The sequence below is a fragment of the Grammomys surdaster genome, unplaced genomic scaffold (genome assembly GCF_004785775.1).
Source record: "Grammomys surdaster isolate TR1022 unplaced genomic scaffold, NIH_TR_1.0 325, whole genome shotgun sequence".
Lineage (NCBI taxonomy): Eukaryota > Metazoa > Chordata > Mammalia > Rodentia > Muridae > Grammomys > Grammomys surdaster.
In genome coordinates, this window is record NW_021604744.1 from 3214633 (window position 1) to 3232043 (window position 17411).

The following is a 17411-nucleotide window of genomic DNA, read 5'->3' on the forward strand; positions in this document are numbered from 1 at the left end:
TAAATATACATGACTATCAACGTTTTGTTTATACCTGATTTCAAAGGTAACCATTTCCATGTATATAGATAAGCCTCTCAGATTTACCAATATCACTTACTCAAGAGGAAAGTTATGGAGTCAAGTTTGTTACTGAGGATATTCTGGCTCATGTTTCAGTGTCCTTTGTAGTGAGAAATCCTTCTAGAATTCTATATTTAGGTTTTAGTCTTTGCTCTTATTTGACCCAGGCACACAAGGAGACTTACAACTCAGTAAAATTTGGAATTCCCCACCATGAAGTATTTCCTATTTTATGCTTTTGCATTCGCTATCAGTGAAAGACTGTGTAGTACAGTAACATGATAACCCAAAATAGTGATGGACTGGAACTCAATGCTGGACTCTCTTGGATACCAAGATACAATTTATCTGATGATCACAGCTGAGCCTCAAAGCGACTAACAGCATGCTTATGCTACCGAGTTCACTCATGCACACTTAGTTTTCTGAGCAATTTAAGAGTAGAATTAGTTCAGATACGTCTTAACATGTTTCTGAAATTATTTTAACAAAGCTCTCAGACCCAGATCAGCAGTATATTTATGACCCGTTCTCCTGATGTTCTGTCAAGAAACTAAAATAAGTTAAATGGCGCAGTAAGTATGGAATTGCACTGAAACGTTGTGCTTACCTTCATAGGTCCCGCTTTCTAGTAGAGCACCACTTTTCTCCAATTCCATAAAGTCCTCAACGGTTATGAAAATGTAGTCCACTCCAGGGACCTCACCCTCCTTATGTGGCCTTGTGGTGCCTACATTTAAAAACATTAAAATAAAAGAAATGGTCTAAGTGCTGTGTTGCTGAACTTTAGAAATACCACCGTGCTCTTGAATATTCACTAACGTGTTTGTACATCCGGTGGCTTTGGCAGTTTACATGTGCCCTTCTGTTTGTTTGGCAATAGGAAAAAAAAAACAGGGTGAAAATTAAAGTAAGTGGACAAAGCATTTTTCTCATTAAGCTTACAAGGAGTTCATTGCCATGGAATGTGGCCGAATAGATTTTGTTCAATGCAGACCATTGTGCTTTTATAAAAGAGGTGGGTTGGATAGTGGGCCAGGAGTCTGCATGCTCAGGATTTTCATACTTCACTCTCATGAATAGACTTCTATTGTTCTACAGGCTGCTGTCCTGTGACATAAAAATATATTGGAAAGTAGAAATTTGAACTATGTCAATTAATCTTTGTGTTCTTCTGATGTGCTTTCTTTGTGTGTGTGTATTTATTTCAGATGGTGTTTGTTAGTATTGAACCAAAATAAATCATATATACATATTAAACGTAAAAGTACAAAATCTGTACTGGTACTTCAATTTTTTTTGTTTTTTTTTGTTTTTTGTTTTTGTTTGTTTGTTTGTTTTGGTTTTTCGAGGCAGGGTTTCTCTGTGTAGCCCTGGCTGTCCTGGAACTCACTCTGTAGACCAGGCTGGCCTCGAACTCAGAAATCCACCTGCCTCTGCCTCCTAATTGCTGGGATTAAAGGCGTGCGCCACCAACGTCCGGCTAGGTACTTCAAATTTAATAATAATTGGAAATAATAATTGGAATTATTAATTCTGATAATTAAAAAGTTGTAGTAACAATTACAATGTCTGTAATATGACATATAAGTTAATAGAAAGGCATTCTTTTTACTATCTTCCTTATATGTAGTGCATTTCTTCCTTTATTATGGTCTATACTTCTGACTGGGAGGTGATAGCTTCCCCACAGTTACCATACTGGACAGTGGTCTTGCTCACTATGTCCCTTATTGAGGAAATGGAGCTACAGAGGTTCCAAGACTACCACATGTTTTCTGGAGAACATACAGTTTTCCAAGCTTATTGAAAGGAGGAACACATAGAGAGAGTCAGTAAGACCAACAGTGCCTCAACTTTCTCCTTTTTATTATCTACATACAATATTTCTGCTTGGTCAAATTGAAATTTACATAATGCACAAATACAAATAGATAAAATATAATACATATAAAAAATGCAGAAAAAAAATGGTACATTAGCAGGCATCTGTATAATTAAAGATTCCATCTATGATCTCCATTATAGAAAAACATGATACATTAATCTTATTTTTATTCTTTGAATTTTAGATCTTTATTAACTATCATGAAAGTAGCTCCTCACTTGCGTTTTCAGTCTATTTGAATCAAATTTGAACAGCAAGACGGTGTTATAAACTAACATCAAGAATGTATAACGAGTAACATCTACTGTAAATTTGAATCAGGGTAAAAATAATGATTAGATTTTTTTAAAGTTGAAATTTATCACTTTCTAGAGTTAAGTTTTACAACCCCATTTTTAGGGTTGAAAAACAATTTTTTTTAAATCACTCTTGATGACTTGCCCCTGAATTTGTTATTTTATGTAATTTAATTAAGCTACCTTGTGCAGTATTTCCTGTTGCTTTTATGCTATAAAATATGAGCCTCCCACACCTAATATGCATAATTTGTTGTCGAATTAATGTTTCTATGAGAACTTTAACTTTTAATATCCTGACTTTTATGTGCTTAACCCTTATGAATTAAAAAGGCATTAAAAGAGTTTTTGGCAATCAATTTGTTTTTCTGTTTATTTAGAGCACACTCTAATCATTAAGCAAAATCACATAACAAAGATTCAATTTTCCTTACCAATTTATCTCGATGTTTCAGAAGTCACATGCTCTGAGTAATTTGGTGCCTGCAGCACTGTAATATATTCCCAGCACAGTGGAAGCTCTGGGCGACCAAGTCTGGTGCACATGCTGTGTGGCTTTGCCCTTCTTGGTTCAATACTGCGCCTCAGTGTGACTTATCAGTACCACCTGTAATACACCCACCATTGCTAGATGCTGATGATCAGCAGAGCTGCCCAGCCTCCCTGTCTAAAGGAAGTTCTCTGCTCTCAGCACTGCAGTGGTGATGGAGACATCATCCTTTGCCCAGTCTCTGCTCTCTGTTTTTCTTCAGTGAATACTTCCAATTCCTTTATCTGTATTTTCTTGGACATCTTCACCAAATCCGCTTCATTTGCCTTCCTATCCACTAATAAATAATCCGCGTATATAAGAACAACCTGAAGTCTCTTCCACCATTTTTCCCTGGGGCCATTCATGGACTAGGGCACTGGACATGAGAATGGTGCAGATTTCAACAATTTAATATCAGCTTGATTCTGACCGCACTGGGGATTCTTTTTTCTTTCTTTCTTTCTTTTTTTTATTGGATGTTTTAATTACATTTCATATGTTGTCCCCTTACCCCATCCCCCACCCACCCAGGAACCCCCTATCCCCTCATCTCTCCTCCTTCTTCTCTGCGGACATAACCCCTGCCTACCCCCCCACTCCCAACTCCCCACCCTCAAAATTCCCACCCCCTGGGGCGTCCAGCCTTCAGAAGTCAAGGATCTCTTCTTCCACCTATGCTCAGCAGGGCCCTCCACTCTTACATATTCAGCTGAAGCCCTGGATCCCTCCCTAAGTGCTCCCAGGCTGGTGGTTTAGACCCTGGGAGCTGTGGTTGGTTGGTATTGTTGCTCTCCTCATGGGGCCACAAACCCTTTCAGCTCCAGTGGCCTTCACTCTAACTCCTCCATTGGGAACCCCATTATCTGTTCAATGGCTAGTTGTGAGCATCTGCCTCTGAATATGTCAGACTCTTGAAGACCTCTGAGGAGACATCCATATCAGGCTCTTATCAGCATGCACTTCCTGACTTCCACATCAGCATCTACCTTTGGTGACTGCACATGGGATGGATACTCAGGTGGAATGGTCTTCAGACGACCCCTCCTTCAGTTTCTGTCCCTCACTTTGTCTCCATATTTGCTTCCTTGAGTATTTTGTTGCTCCTTCTAAGAAGGACCAAATCACACCCACTTGGTCTTCCTTCTTTATGAGCTTCATGTGGCCTGTGAGTTGCATCTTGGGCATTTCAAGGTTCTGGGCTAATATCCAATAATCAGTGAGTGACCACCATGTGTGTTCTTTTGTGATTGGCTTACCTCACTCAGGATGATAATTTCTAGTTCCATCCATTTACCTAGGAACCTCTCGAATTCATTGTTTTTAATAGCTGAGTAATACTCCATTGTGTAAATATACCACATTTTTTAATCCATTCCTCAGTTGAAGGACATCTGGGGTCTTTCCAGCTCCTGGCTATTATAAATAAGGCTGCTATGAATATAGTTGAGCATATGTCCTTGTTATATGTTTGAGCATCTTCTGGGTATATGCCTAGGAGTGGTATAGCTGGATCCTCGGGTAATGCTATGTCCAATTTTCTGAGGAACCGCCACACTGATTTCCAAAGTGGTTGCACCATCTTGCAGTCCCACCAACAATGGAGGAGTGTTCCTCTTTCTCCACACCCTCGCCAGCATCTACTATCAACTGAGTTTTTAATCTTAGCCATTCTGACTGGTGTGAGATGGAATCTCAGGGTTGTTTTGATTTGCATTTCCCTGACAACTAAGATACTGAACATTTCTTTAGGTGCTTCTTGGCCATTCGAGTTTCTTCTGTTGAAAATTCTTTGTTAAGTTCTATACCCCATTTTTTAATAGGGTTATTTGGTTGTCTGGAGTCTAATTTCTTGAGTTCTTTGTATATATTGGATATTAGCCCTCTATCAGATGTAGGATTGGTAAAGATCTTTTCCCAATTTGTTGGTTGTCGTTTTGTCCTATTGACAGTGTCCTTTGCCTTACAGAAACTTTGCAATTTTATGAAGTCCCATTTGTCAATTCTTGATTTTAGAGCATATGCCATTGGTGTTCTGTTCAGGAACTTTTCCGCACTGGGGATTCTTTATGGGGATTTTTAGGAACCTTCCTAAAGTTCTCCCATATCCCCTCTATTTGCCATGACTCAACTCTTTAGCTGTCTGCAGAAGACAGACATTGGTAAAGCAAGTGATGATTTAAATAAAAAAACTTCTCATGTTTGGCTTTCTATGCTTGCATTATGATCCAAATTTTAGTTTTTACTCCAAAATTAGCATTTGATTGCAATTATGTTTCTACTTTAGATTAAGCCTTTTTTTACTTGGTTAGGTTTAAATTTTAATGTTTTTTCAAAAATTAGGTTTACGTGTATTTTTTTAAACTTCAATTTAATTAGGTTTCCCACTTCACACACATATGCACATGAACACAACATACACCACACAGGCACACACACACACAAACACACCCCTACCCTTTTGTTACTCAGGGTCAAATGCCCTCCTATTTTGCTTTGCTTCCAATCTTTTTATGATTTACAGTGCTTATTGATTTTCTGCTTCTGTCATCATTATTTCTTGATTTGCCACTAATGAAAATGAGCACCTCGTTTCAGTTTGCCACTCACAGACATCACACTCTACTTTCTTCTCTTCTTCCTTTACTTTCAATAGAAAATATTTAGATAACTGCCTTACATTACCCTTCCCTGAGTCTGTAATGGCCTGGTTCCTGCAATGTCTCTCTCCCTCCCTCCTTCAGGTGTTACTATTCTTCCCAACTGCCTAACTCAGCCTATGGCCAAGAAAGGTGGTTGAAAACAAAAGAGGGGAAATGCTGAAAGCTTCAGTGTCAGAGGATGCTCAAGCAGACCCTATCAAGGTGATGCTCAGAGGGTACCAAGCTCTAGGCTTTTACATAGATTTGCCTTCGTGGGACATGTAACAGGATACAATTTAAAAATTTTCAGGCCAAGTATAGCGGCAGACAATTTTAATCCCAGCACTCAGGAAGCATAGGAATGTGGACTTCTAGCAGCTCAAGGTCAGCCTGGCCTACACAGGAAGTTCTGGGTCGGCATTCCGGTACATACAATGCGACCTCACTTCCAAGATAATCATAGTAGTAGTAGTAGTAAAAAGAAAAAGGAAAAAATAAACTATTTTTTTTAGTTAAACAAACATCTATTTTTCTCTCTATATAATCTATATCATTAGAATAACTCTTTAGCTTAGAGAATCAAAGGCACATCTTTAAGTTGTGTGTTCTTGTAACTGAGAGTGAAAGCTGTGCAATTAACCTGAGCATCTTGCCATATCGTATCAGTGTCAATTGAAATCTGGTCCTTTATCTTTTGAAGTCTAGCATTCTTATGTATGCAAAGGACTAATGTAAGCAGCATCTTTGTAAGCTAATGTGTATAGCAAATTAACCATTTCCTACATGGTAGTTAGGATAAAATCTGACACATACCAAGCACTTGACAATGGCTTATTGTTGTCTTGAGAAACAGAGTTAACATCCTAGACTGCTTTTGTTTTTATTTGTGTTGGCATATTAAGCACTTACAGTGTATTAATCAATATTATACATGTCTGTGATATAATTACAAAACCAGAGCATGCTATTGCTCTTGTACAACTTTTATCTTAATAAAGAGAATGAGAATAGAAAATTAATTGAAAAGCAAGGTATCACACACACACACACACACACACACACACACATAATTCTATAATTGGTCATACATCTGGTCATTAGAACCTATGCACAGCTCAGTGGTCAACTGCTGAGGTAAACATCCAAAACAAAAACTATGAGAATAGACCTCAAGTGAAGTAGAGACCCACAACCTTGTGGAGTTCAGGCTTCCCAGAAAGACTACAGACCTCTTGAACCCACAGAAGAGTTACTATGAGCTTGCACTAAATTCTTAAATATAGTTTACTTTATATATTACACAGTTTTGCTTAGGTCTGATTGGACTCATTAAAGCCCAGCATAGTTTCTTTTTTCCTGAACTTCTCAATACTTTCAGCAGGCTGGCAGTAAAATGGTACATGATAGGTTATGCTACCTGATACACAGGTACACACAAGCATTCACACATCTGGGCTGGGGAGATGATTTGGTGGACAAAGTGCTTTCCAACAAGGCTGATGGCCTGAGTTTAGTTCATGGGTCCCACTTGGTGGAAAGAATTAACTCCTACAAGTTTTCCTCTGATCACCACTTGTGAACTATGGCATACGCACACACACACACACCATATTTATGTACACACACATATACATCTGCATACACAAATAAATTTATAATGTATGTAGTAAAAACAAAAGCAAACATTCACTTATCAATCCTCAATTTCAAGAGAGAAGATAGAAATACGGTACATGTGGTTTAAAGTTAGAGTTGAGTGAGTCTGTCTACATTCATTTCTACATTCAATATTTTATGTATGTGGTCATAGATGAAAAAAATCATTTACTTGATCATTAATGTTCTTGTCATTTACTAAAATGCACAACAGCTATGAAAGGCATTATAAAAACATGGATGCTATGGCAACAGTACCCATATTCCTCTCAGTAGCAGAAACAGCACAGCCAGTAGTATTATAGGTTCCCAAATATCACTGACAGTATCTTAGTTTTACACTCTATTAGAATTAAAATATAAGCTAACTAGCTTTGTTCAGGATACTTGCGAGTAAAAACTTCATTTGACTAAAGATACAAGTTGATTTTAAAAAATTATCTGGATATGAAGATATAGATCTATTTTGTATGATGAGACACTAAAACGTGGCCTATAATGTTTTGATCATTGTTTCCGTTTGAATGACACCATAAAACAAATAGATCCTGTGGCCTGGATTGTGAAAAGTTTCTTGCTATTTGTTGACTAATTTGAAAATTATAAAAATGTTTATAAAGCCTCACTAGTGAGCTATTTAACTTTACCTATAGGTGTAGTGCCTTCGTCAATAAGGATAAAAAGCATAATTTTAAGCTTATGCCCTGAGGAAGAAAGGATATTAGTTAGTGTTATATTAGTTAGAGAAGAAAAAACTAGAAAAGAGGAAGGAGGCAGATCTGTGTAAGTTTCTTTGGGAAGCGATCTGATTCCACGTGGGTAAAACGTGAGAGAAAATGAAGTGCTGCATGGTGGTAAGTCACAGGTAAACGTAATTAACATGTTGTCTGGAAAAATTGACACAGAATTCCCTGAAATGGTTACTCACCTATTTTTTCTATGCTGAAATCATTATAGTGGTTTTCCCAGATCAAAAGATTGAGAATAGAGAGTAGACAGGGAAGCAAAACTCAGCAAGAACAGCAAGTCCACCTAGCATTAGGAGTAGTGTGACAGCTGGGGAGGATCTGACCAGGATATGGTGATTCATAAGACAGCTCAACTTGAAGCACTTTCTTATATTGCCTTACGAATACAATTTTCCTAAATAGTCCATAGAGAAGTCTAAAATAAATTTTATCACCTAAATTATGACTTCTCTATTTCAATATTATTTCTTCTAGACCACTCCTCAAAAGGAAAAATGATTGGAAATGAAAGGGAGGAAATTCTACTAATTGAATTTATGATTTATATTCCATTGCTTAGTTTCTTAAAGGAAAGAGCTTATTTGATAGATGGCCAATTAAATACTGTATAAATAATAACTCTTTCAGAGGTTATAAAGGCATCCAGTGCGTAAACTCAAAGCACATGTCTGAAGAGAATTGGGTTTTCTCACAAATGGTTAGTTTGTTGATGCACAATGAAAGTATATGAAGGTTGCTTGTCATTTGGTAACCATGGTAACCAGGAATGGCAATTGGATTCTTAAAAGTTCTAGTTTTAAATGAAAGAGGATTGACTCTTTCACTTCGGGAAGAAACAAGAATGACATCTTTAGTGACTATGAGTATAGAGCATATTTCCTCTTTGCTTTTTGCTATCTTTAAACCCCATAAAATAATTTTAAAACATCACTGGGTTAAAGCAAAAACTACCAGGATGATGGTTCCGCATAGTAATCTATTGTGATCCATTTTAATGTGCTGCAAGGGCTACAGGTCTGCCATATAGAGGGGAAGAAATGGGTTTAGAGCTGATCATCAAGTATCGATGTGTTCCGAGCAGATGGGTCACCGTGAGGCAAGCTGGGAAACTTCAGCATGTCTTTTTTACTATGTTCTCTCTTTCTTCCTGGTGTTTTTCAACTTCAGGCTAGAGAAAATAAATCTTGACAGCTAGGGCAATTCCCTTTGGATTTGACCTTTAATTAGCTCAGTCTTAGGTTTCTAAGACACTCCTTCAGTTTGCAAGTTACTCATTAGCAAGTGTGAACATCATACCAGATTTGTGTGTGTGCTTCCAATAAAAACACTGTCCTTTGGCCAAATGCCTTTGAATCAATTTTTACATAACCATTCAGGGTGGATTTTATTCTGCTTAGTTTTAAATGATATGACATCTAAAACTATGGTTTTGTTCAGTTTAGCTGAACTTAGGGTAAACACCCAATAGTCATATTACAATATAGTCCAGAATCCCTAGACTCAGACAATCCTGTATTCTCCTCTGAAGAGCAGAGTGTACAGGCTCATGCCACTCCAAGAAATGCTGTCTATTGAAACAAATCTTCAGACAGAGAGATTTAGGCATCAGTTTTATGTTTCTCACAGACATGATTATATCCCTGTTGTATGTCTAACAAACAGAGGACTAAAGTGAGAAATACTGCTTAAAAGTTAAGGTTTGGGTTGGATAAAAGCTCAGTAGTAAAGTGCAGTTGGCAGCACTACCCACCCCAGGCATATCACACACATATGCATAAAAATGTTTATTTGTTGCCCTCCAGAAGTTCAAAACCCCCAACATCAAGAAAGAAAAACACATTTCCAGGGTGATAGATAGATAGATAGATAGATAGATAGATAGATAGATAGATTCTATCTTAAGATATGTATGTTAAATGATCATATGTAATATTGTCAGTACCAACATATCATGCACTACTGACACCAAAGCACTTTGCATTGAGACAAACTAAGACAAAGTGAATTTGTTTATTTATTCATTCATTCACTCATTCATTCATTTATTCATTCATCCATATAAAATATAATTACTCTCACTGTAATTAATCTACACTCTAAATCTTGGGGTGAATGTACATGTGTGTGAGTATGTGCATGTTCATGTGAGTATGCAAGCATGCTTAGTGGGTGTTGGTGCATGGGTGTGCACTTGTGGGGAGAGGCGAGGAGTCAACGCCAGGTGTCTTTTGAGAGAGGGGCTGCCACTAAACCTGGGCTCCTTGATTTAGATAACCTCACTAGCTGAAGCTCCAAGGATCTGCTTGGCTCCACTACTGCAGCACAGACTGTGGGACAGGAGCTTAACCTACTCAACCATCTGTCCATCTTTCTGTGCACTCCTACCAATTCTTTTATAGCTGAGACCTTCTCCTTTACCTACAAAATAGTAGTGGAACATTAGTTGTAAAACTCAAGCTTTTTATAAAAATTCTGTCTTTGATTCATTTGTATTCACAACACAGAAAAAAATGCAATACCTCTGGGCACAAGACTACATAGAATGACTCATCAAAGTAAAACCAAATGCCTATGGGGTCCTTGTACTGGAGACTTGATCCATTCTTAACATGTACCATAAAAGCATGGCTAACTTGAGGGCAAGGGGCCACTGTACAGTTACCAGTGAAACAGGGCAGCATGCCATGATCTCAAGATTCTTGATGAGGCTGGATGATGAACAGCCTATTTTGTTTCCAATTCATTTACTTCTGATTTTTTATTTTAATTCTTCAATATTTAATTTAGATATGCTCTCTACATGGCATTCTATAGGATTCTAAAAAATTAGTTTCCTCAATTTATTGTTTAGCAGATAATACATCAAGGTTATATACTAAGCTTAAAGAAAGACCAGTGACTTTTTATAGAAACAATATATATTTAGTTTGATGCTTTTATACTGTGCTCATGTAAAATTAATCTGGGCCAGAATGAAACTGCTTGGGTATCCACAGCCCTTTGAGCAATGAAGACATCACCATGACCTTCACTGCAAGGTTTAGCACATCATAATTCTGTCATTTTATCACTATTAGAATCTTGCAGTGGCATTAACTTTTACTGTCACCATATGTCTCTATGGCATCTGTATTTTGAAATATCCAAGGTAGATCTTAGGCTACAGTGACCACAGACTATCAGAAAATACATATGAAAATAAAAAGGCAGTTAACTATTCAGAGATTTCAAAGCATTTGGAGCATGGTCAGATTATAAGACATATATTGTATGATTAAGTTATCAAATACTGTATATTTATCCCCACCAAGGGCCTAGAGGACACAGCCAACAAACTGTCATGGAGGAAATGAAGAAAAAAGAGAAGTAACTCTGAAGAGGAACAACAAGTCAGGTATCTCAGGCAAGGATCTTCCAACTAGTTAAAAATCTTGAGTTTATGAATTCCCTGTGCATTTAGGGGAGCTTATGCCCACGGTATAAACTTTTGTTTCTATTTCTGACTTATCACAAAACTTAGTTTCCATTTGGTGGAACATAGAACAGAAACACACAAGTCCTATTGTTTGAAAGATATTACAGAATTATGGATATTCTAACAAAAAAAATATACTGAAAGAGGCTTAATTCTTAGTGGCATTGAACGGTCATGTTTACATGATATCTGCTTGTATTTTAAGGGACAATTGTTCCTGCTCAGATCAGAGAGACGATGGGGGCAGTCATCAAATATTTCACTCTGCAATCCAGCTGGGTTTCAAGCAGCTTAGTGGAAAAGCAAAGTATTCAGTATTCTGCCAGCGTAAAACATAACGAAGTATGTTCTCTGGAAGACGGCTTCTGCCTTTCTGAGACTTACACATCAGGCACAGCCACGAGCCCACATCTACAGGATCCCTTAGGATTTAGGCGCAGTGGGATGTCCTGTCCAATTATCGTCCCCTGCAGGACACTGCAGACTTAATTTTAGGCCACTGTGATCCTTCCCTGGTTGGTCAGCAAGAGAAAGGGAGAGGGAGAAAGCAATGGGCATTGTGAGTGGCCAGATACTCATTTGCAATCTTTGTTAGAGATTTTTGCACCAATATATCAGCATAAAACATCATCACAATAATACCATAAAGATGGTATTCTCCAAAGACTCTCAAATCATTATTCCCAAGACTTGCGTTTATCATGGAAGATGAAGAGAAATTTTATGAATTAAATACAGAAAAGAAAAATTTTAAGAGAATTTCAAAGGACAGTTAATTACGGCACTTCAGCAGGAAATCTACTGAGTTCATAATGAGTTATCAAAGTAAATATTGGATGGCTTTTAGAGAAAATGTTTGTAATTTTAGAAAAATCCATACTTCCCTTATAGAATAAAAAACAAAAGTGAAAAACAAAAACAAAACCAGGATTTACTTGCCAGAATTGTGTCTGGAACGCTATCAATTCAAAAGCTGACTCGGAATGCCTCTCCCCACCTCAAAAAGAACAGTGACTGAAGAGCTCATTCCTAAAAGACTGACAGCCCTCTGGCTCCCAGGCACACAGTATTCAGCATCATCCACTATAAAATGGGCTATATAGTCTGTCATTAAGAAATGAGAAAGGCCCAGACTGGCTAGATTGAATCCCTATCTGAATGAACATCACTTGTATAATACTCCAAAACAGTTAGGTAACCCTTATTCCTCTAGTTAAAGCTAACTGTTTTGGGCTAGTGTAGCAGAGGGGCCACCTCTATGTAAATACTGGGGAGGGGTGCGGGTGTGCGCAGCTGCAAAAGCATCTCCTACAGGAGGACCTAATTGAGGACTGCCTGAGAAACCAAAGATTGCTGACACAGACAGTGCCAGACAATCAGGAACTGCTGTTTGAAAGAGATGTTTTCTTGGGCCCAATGGGGAGGTATTAAAGGAGCTTGCAGGAGCGTTCAGATGAGCTTGCTGCTGTATTTTTCACTTCCTCCCGGAGTCTGTTATTCTGTGCCCACCACCTCACTTCTAACTCCCAAGGGCAGGTAGGATCAGATGGCAAATAGTCCAAGGCACAGGCAGCAGGCTATGGATGCACAAACTTTTAAAAGGGCCAGTAGTCTGTTGTCTCAGCTTTACTGGCAAAATCATCTCTGGGGCCACTTCTAAATATTGCTGCTATAACTGTGAGCCATCAAATGGAATACATCAAATAGATGAGTATGACTCTGTTCTGATGAAATTGAATTTACCAGTTAGTATGATGATATGGTTTTCAGGAACATGGCTACCCTTCCATCTAGGCTTTGATGGTCATTTTCCTGATGTTCTTGCTTCCTCAACTCCGATTTACACACGGAACATAGAAACTGAATTCACTTGAATAACTTTAATGCCAAGGACAAATGTAGCTGTCTCTGAAGGTGGGTCAGTGTCTTAGGGTTTCCGTTGCTGTGAAAATACACAATGACCAAAGTAACTCTTATAAAGGAAAACATTTAATTGGGGCTGGCTTACAGGTTCAGAGGTCCAGTCCATTAACTGCTCCAGGCAGACATGGGGCTGGATGCTGAGGAGTAAAGGAAGCCAGGAGCAGACTGCCTCCCCTGTGGCTAGGAGGAAGTTCCCAAAGCCCAAGTCCACAATGACACACTTCTTTCAACAAGGCCACACCTATTCCAATAAGGCCACAGCTCCTAATAATGCCACACTCTGGGCCAAGCATGTACAAACCACCACAGTCAGTATTAAATATTTCACAAACACGTCCTTACTTCTGAAAATTTCAGAGGTATAATGCAGCTGATAGCTTCCTAATATCAAAGCAAAAAGGGTGACCACTGAGAAAGATACAGGTACTCATCTGCCTAGAGTAATGCCGTGGTTGTCTTCCTTGTTTGAAGAAACAGGTGTCAAGGGGGTAATGTGTCTTGTGACTCCCCACTAAGGGCTTTATAAGACAGCTGCCCCTTATGAAGAGAGGCGAAGATGCTTTGCTTGCCTGAGGTCCTAGATTGTAACATTCATTTATCTTGAGGTGAATACCATCTTTCTGGCCATTCCTTCAGTTGAGGGTACAGTTCCAGTAGCACTGCTATGGCAGACAGTGAAAATCATCCAATCTTTAATACAGAATGAAGCCTCAATCCTCCTAGTGCTCAAAACAACTTTTGGTATGACTTTAACCATTTTCTATCTGAAATACACTATATACAAAATTTCCTCCATGAACACCAAGCACTTTGTAGACAAATTGGCATTTACAGTCATTTTATATTTGAGAAGAAATGTGTTGATATTTCAGTTCAGGGACATGCCTCAGTGAGTAAAAGTGCTTGCTGCCATGTCTTACAACCTGAGGTCCATCCCTGTGAAACACACAATGGAGGGAGAGAACCAGTTCAGATTGTCCTCTGACCTTCACAAACCAGTCACAGAACAGATGCATCTATCTGAACATACATGTGTATGCACACGTGTGCGTGCGCAAAGACACACACATACACATACACACACACATTCACACACTAAACAATGTAACAAAATGAAAATATTTTTTACATAAATATATGCTGAAAATTACATGATAAAATATGTAAACTCTGCACATAAGCTTTTAATTCCAGGGATACCAGCAAAATATATAAAAATAAGACAAATAGCTAGAGAATATATTATGTTGACAACCCAAGATATTTGCCCCTGCAATGTACTATATCAAATTATTTGAAATAATTTAGCTATAGGGCTCTCTCTAGTAGGAAAAATCTACTAGTATTTGATATATTTACTGATATGAACTTTTCTTTTAAACAAACCCTTCTGTTGTTTGGGTATACATAGAATGTTGAGAACAAATATGTAAGTACTAGAAAAATGATAAGAGCAGTGAGCAGGGGCAAAGAAACTGCATGTGAAGTTTCTTATTGTAAGTCTTTTTAATAAATGGTAACATCTATTAGGCTCTAATCTTGGGTGAGGTATTTGTGTACACTGTGTACACTTCATTTCACGTACTTCTCTTCTTAATTCCTTAGGCAGGTAATACACTTGTGTTATAGCTTGGGTAGCTTGTTTTGGTCACAGAAATAGTTAAGTGTCAAGATTCACACCCAGGCAATTAGGCTACAGAGGCCCAGCTGGAAAGCGAGAGGATCTTTCATCCTCAACGCAAGATAGACAGGTGGGAGGCCAGCCAATGCCCTAAGAGGGTAACCACAACCCACAGCACATTCAAACAAATGTTCTGTCAGCAATGAATACTAAAAGTAGGAATCAATATCCTATGGAGAAGCGGGAGAAAGTGTTTAAACTGCTGCTGAGTTACAGGAGAGCCGAACAGAAAAGATAACTGGGAGCAGACAGTAACAGGGACTACAAACGAGAGAGGTCTTTAGAGAGAAAAGCCTGGAGCCATCTTAAGAGGATCTGATGGTGAGGAGAAGAAATACAAAGGCATGAAACAATCAAAATTGGGGGATTGTTTTTGTTCTGAGAGGCTTGTTTTCCTCTATTAAGGACACGTTATAGAACTATGTCTTGTAAAATCAGTGACTTTCAGAAAGCACAACACATATTTGGTTCCTACATAGCTGACTTGAGAACAAAACAGAAGTGACTCATCACACAAGGGATCCCTAGTTGTTAAGACAGAGACAATTGCTGATGCCTATGCAAAATTTATTTCACAATTACTCTCAAACTGTACACATGGAGGGGAATATGGAGTTCATAATATGAACTTCTTGAAAATGTAAGAGATGGACTAAAGCAAAAATCAGAACAATACGATGAGTAGAAATATATGACCACAGTAGTGGAAAGGCTGGAACCGAAGGGGACAGGGACACTGGAGTCAGCTTCCTTCTGGCTGTGCTTGCCTTTCTGTCTTCCTTGTATTGCTAGGAACTAAATGCACGTCCTTGTGTGTGATGCATCCCTGTCTTTAAGCTTTATGTTCTGTATGGGAAAGTGTTATGGTGGCTAATTATGATAAGTTCAAAACACATGACATCAAGCGTAAAGTGACATCTAAGCACACACACGTGCACATACCCACATAGAAAAAGAGAGATTGCCTACTTGCTTTAAAAGAAACAGACCCAGTTATATGATGATCATAGTTAAATAGAATCAGAAAAGTTATGGAATGAATGTTAAAAAGTCAACTATAACTAGTACATGTCATTTAGAACAGTGATAAAAAGTAATAAAGGAAAAGAGTAGACATATTTTTATGCTGATCTCACTAATTTCTATTCTTGTTAATATCACAACAGGCTAACCTTTAATTCACCTAATAAATAAAAAGTTATGTTACAGCTAAATGAAAGCCATAACATGAGGAAAGCAGATGTTAGAAAAAAATTAACCAATAAAGAGGGTTATTTCATAATACAAAGTAGGCAATTGTAAAATGAGTTAAATGTATGTTTAATAATGGAGATTCAAAATACATGGAATAAAATCTTAGATTTTTAAAGAGAAATGAACAGTCCCACAATTATACTAAAATTCAAACACAGTTTAAAAAATAGAGTAAGTACATAGGAAATCAGTAAAGGCATGGGCGTGAACAAAACCCAATCGACATTCAAAGACCAATCAGTCATATGTATGTATAGTGCATACTATTTTTCAATTCATTTATTTTTACTCTTGAGATTTTTATACGTGAGTGATATATTTTAGTTTAATTTACTCTTATGTTTGTGAATGCCTTATCTGCCTATATGTACATCACATGGATGTTTTATGTCCAAAGAGGCCAGAGAAGGATCTGGATCCATGGGAACTGCAGTTACAGATCGTTCTGAGCCCCGAGTGTGTGCTAAGCAGTGAATCCTGCTCCTCTGCAAAAGCAGGAAACGCTCTTAACCACTGCGTCTTTCTCTACAGGCCAAGTACTCTATTTTTCTTTCTAAGTTCACATGGAAAAGTTACTAAAATCATTCTATACTATAAATTGGTCACTCATCACTTCACTCACATGCTTTTGTGAGTGGCAAATTCGAATATTTCTTTTTGGAAATTTCTGGAACTTTTGGGGTCTTTTGCTCCCTCAAAGAACTCAAGGCTAATTGAATTTGTATATACAGAACCATTAGATATGGTGGGTGAAATATATCAATACTGGAAACACAATAACTCCAAAGATCTGACAGACAATAAAAGACCTGACACTATTGTAAATTAAACTCATCCTTCGAAGTTTGACTATTTAGATAAAATGGTCCGAAAACTTCAAATAACTTTAATAAAACAAGAAATAGTCAAAAGATCAAAATGTAAATAATTAGTGACTATGGAAAGCCCAGCCCGAAATATAACTTCTACATCACACACGCACATGAACAGGCACATGTACACGCACACACCAGAGATTAGTGAATACCATGGAACAGTTTGAATTACTGTAAGAGCCTGAGATTGAGGAAGACTTCTGGGAATTCATGTCTTTTAGACATTTCAAAATGGATAAATCATGGACTTGTTCCATCTGTGGTTACCTGCACAGAAATTATTTAAAACATGTATCTAGAATATTACACACACACACAAACACACGGGGGGGGGAGAGAGAGAGAGAGAGAGAGAGAGAGAGAGAGAGAGAGAGAGAGAG

At 37.9% G+C, this 17411-nt stretch overlaps 1 protein-coding gene across 3 annotated transcripts in view; it reads right to left on the reverse strand.

The window, feature by feature from the left end:
* Positions 1 to 17411, reverse strand: part of Magi2 (membrane associated guanylate kinase, WW and PDZ domain containing 2) — a 1345877-nt gene that overhangs the window by 566940 nt on the left and 761526 nt on the right. For all 3 annotated transcript variants that reach the window (XM_028778110.1, XM_028778109.1, XM_028778111.1), the window contains exon 3: positions 674 to 793. In XM_028778110.1, the coding sequence (XP_028633943.1) occupies positions 674 to 793 (120 nt within the window). The remainder of the gene's footprint in view (positions 1 to 673; positions 794 to 17411) is intronic.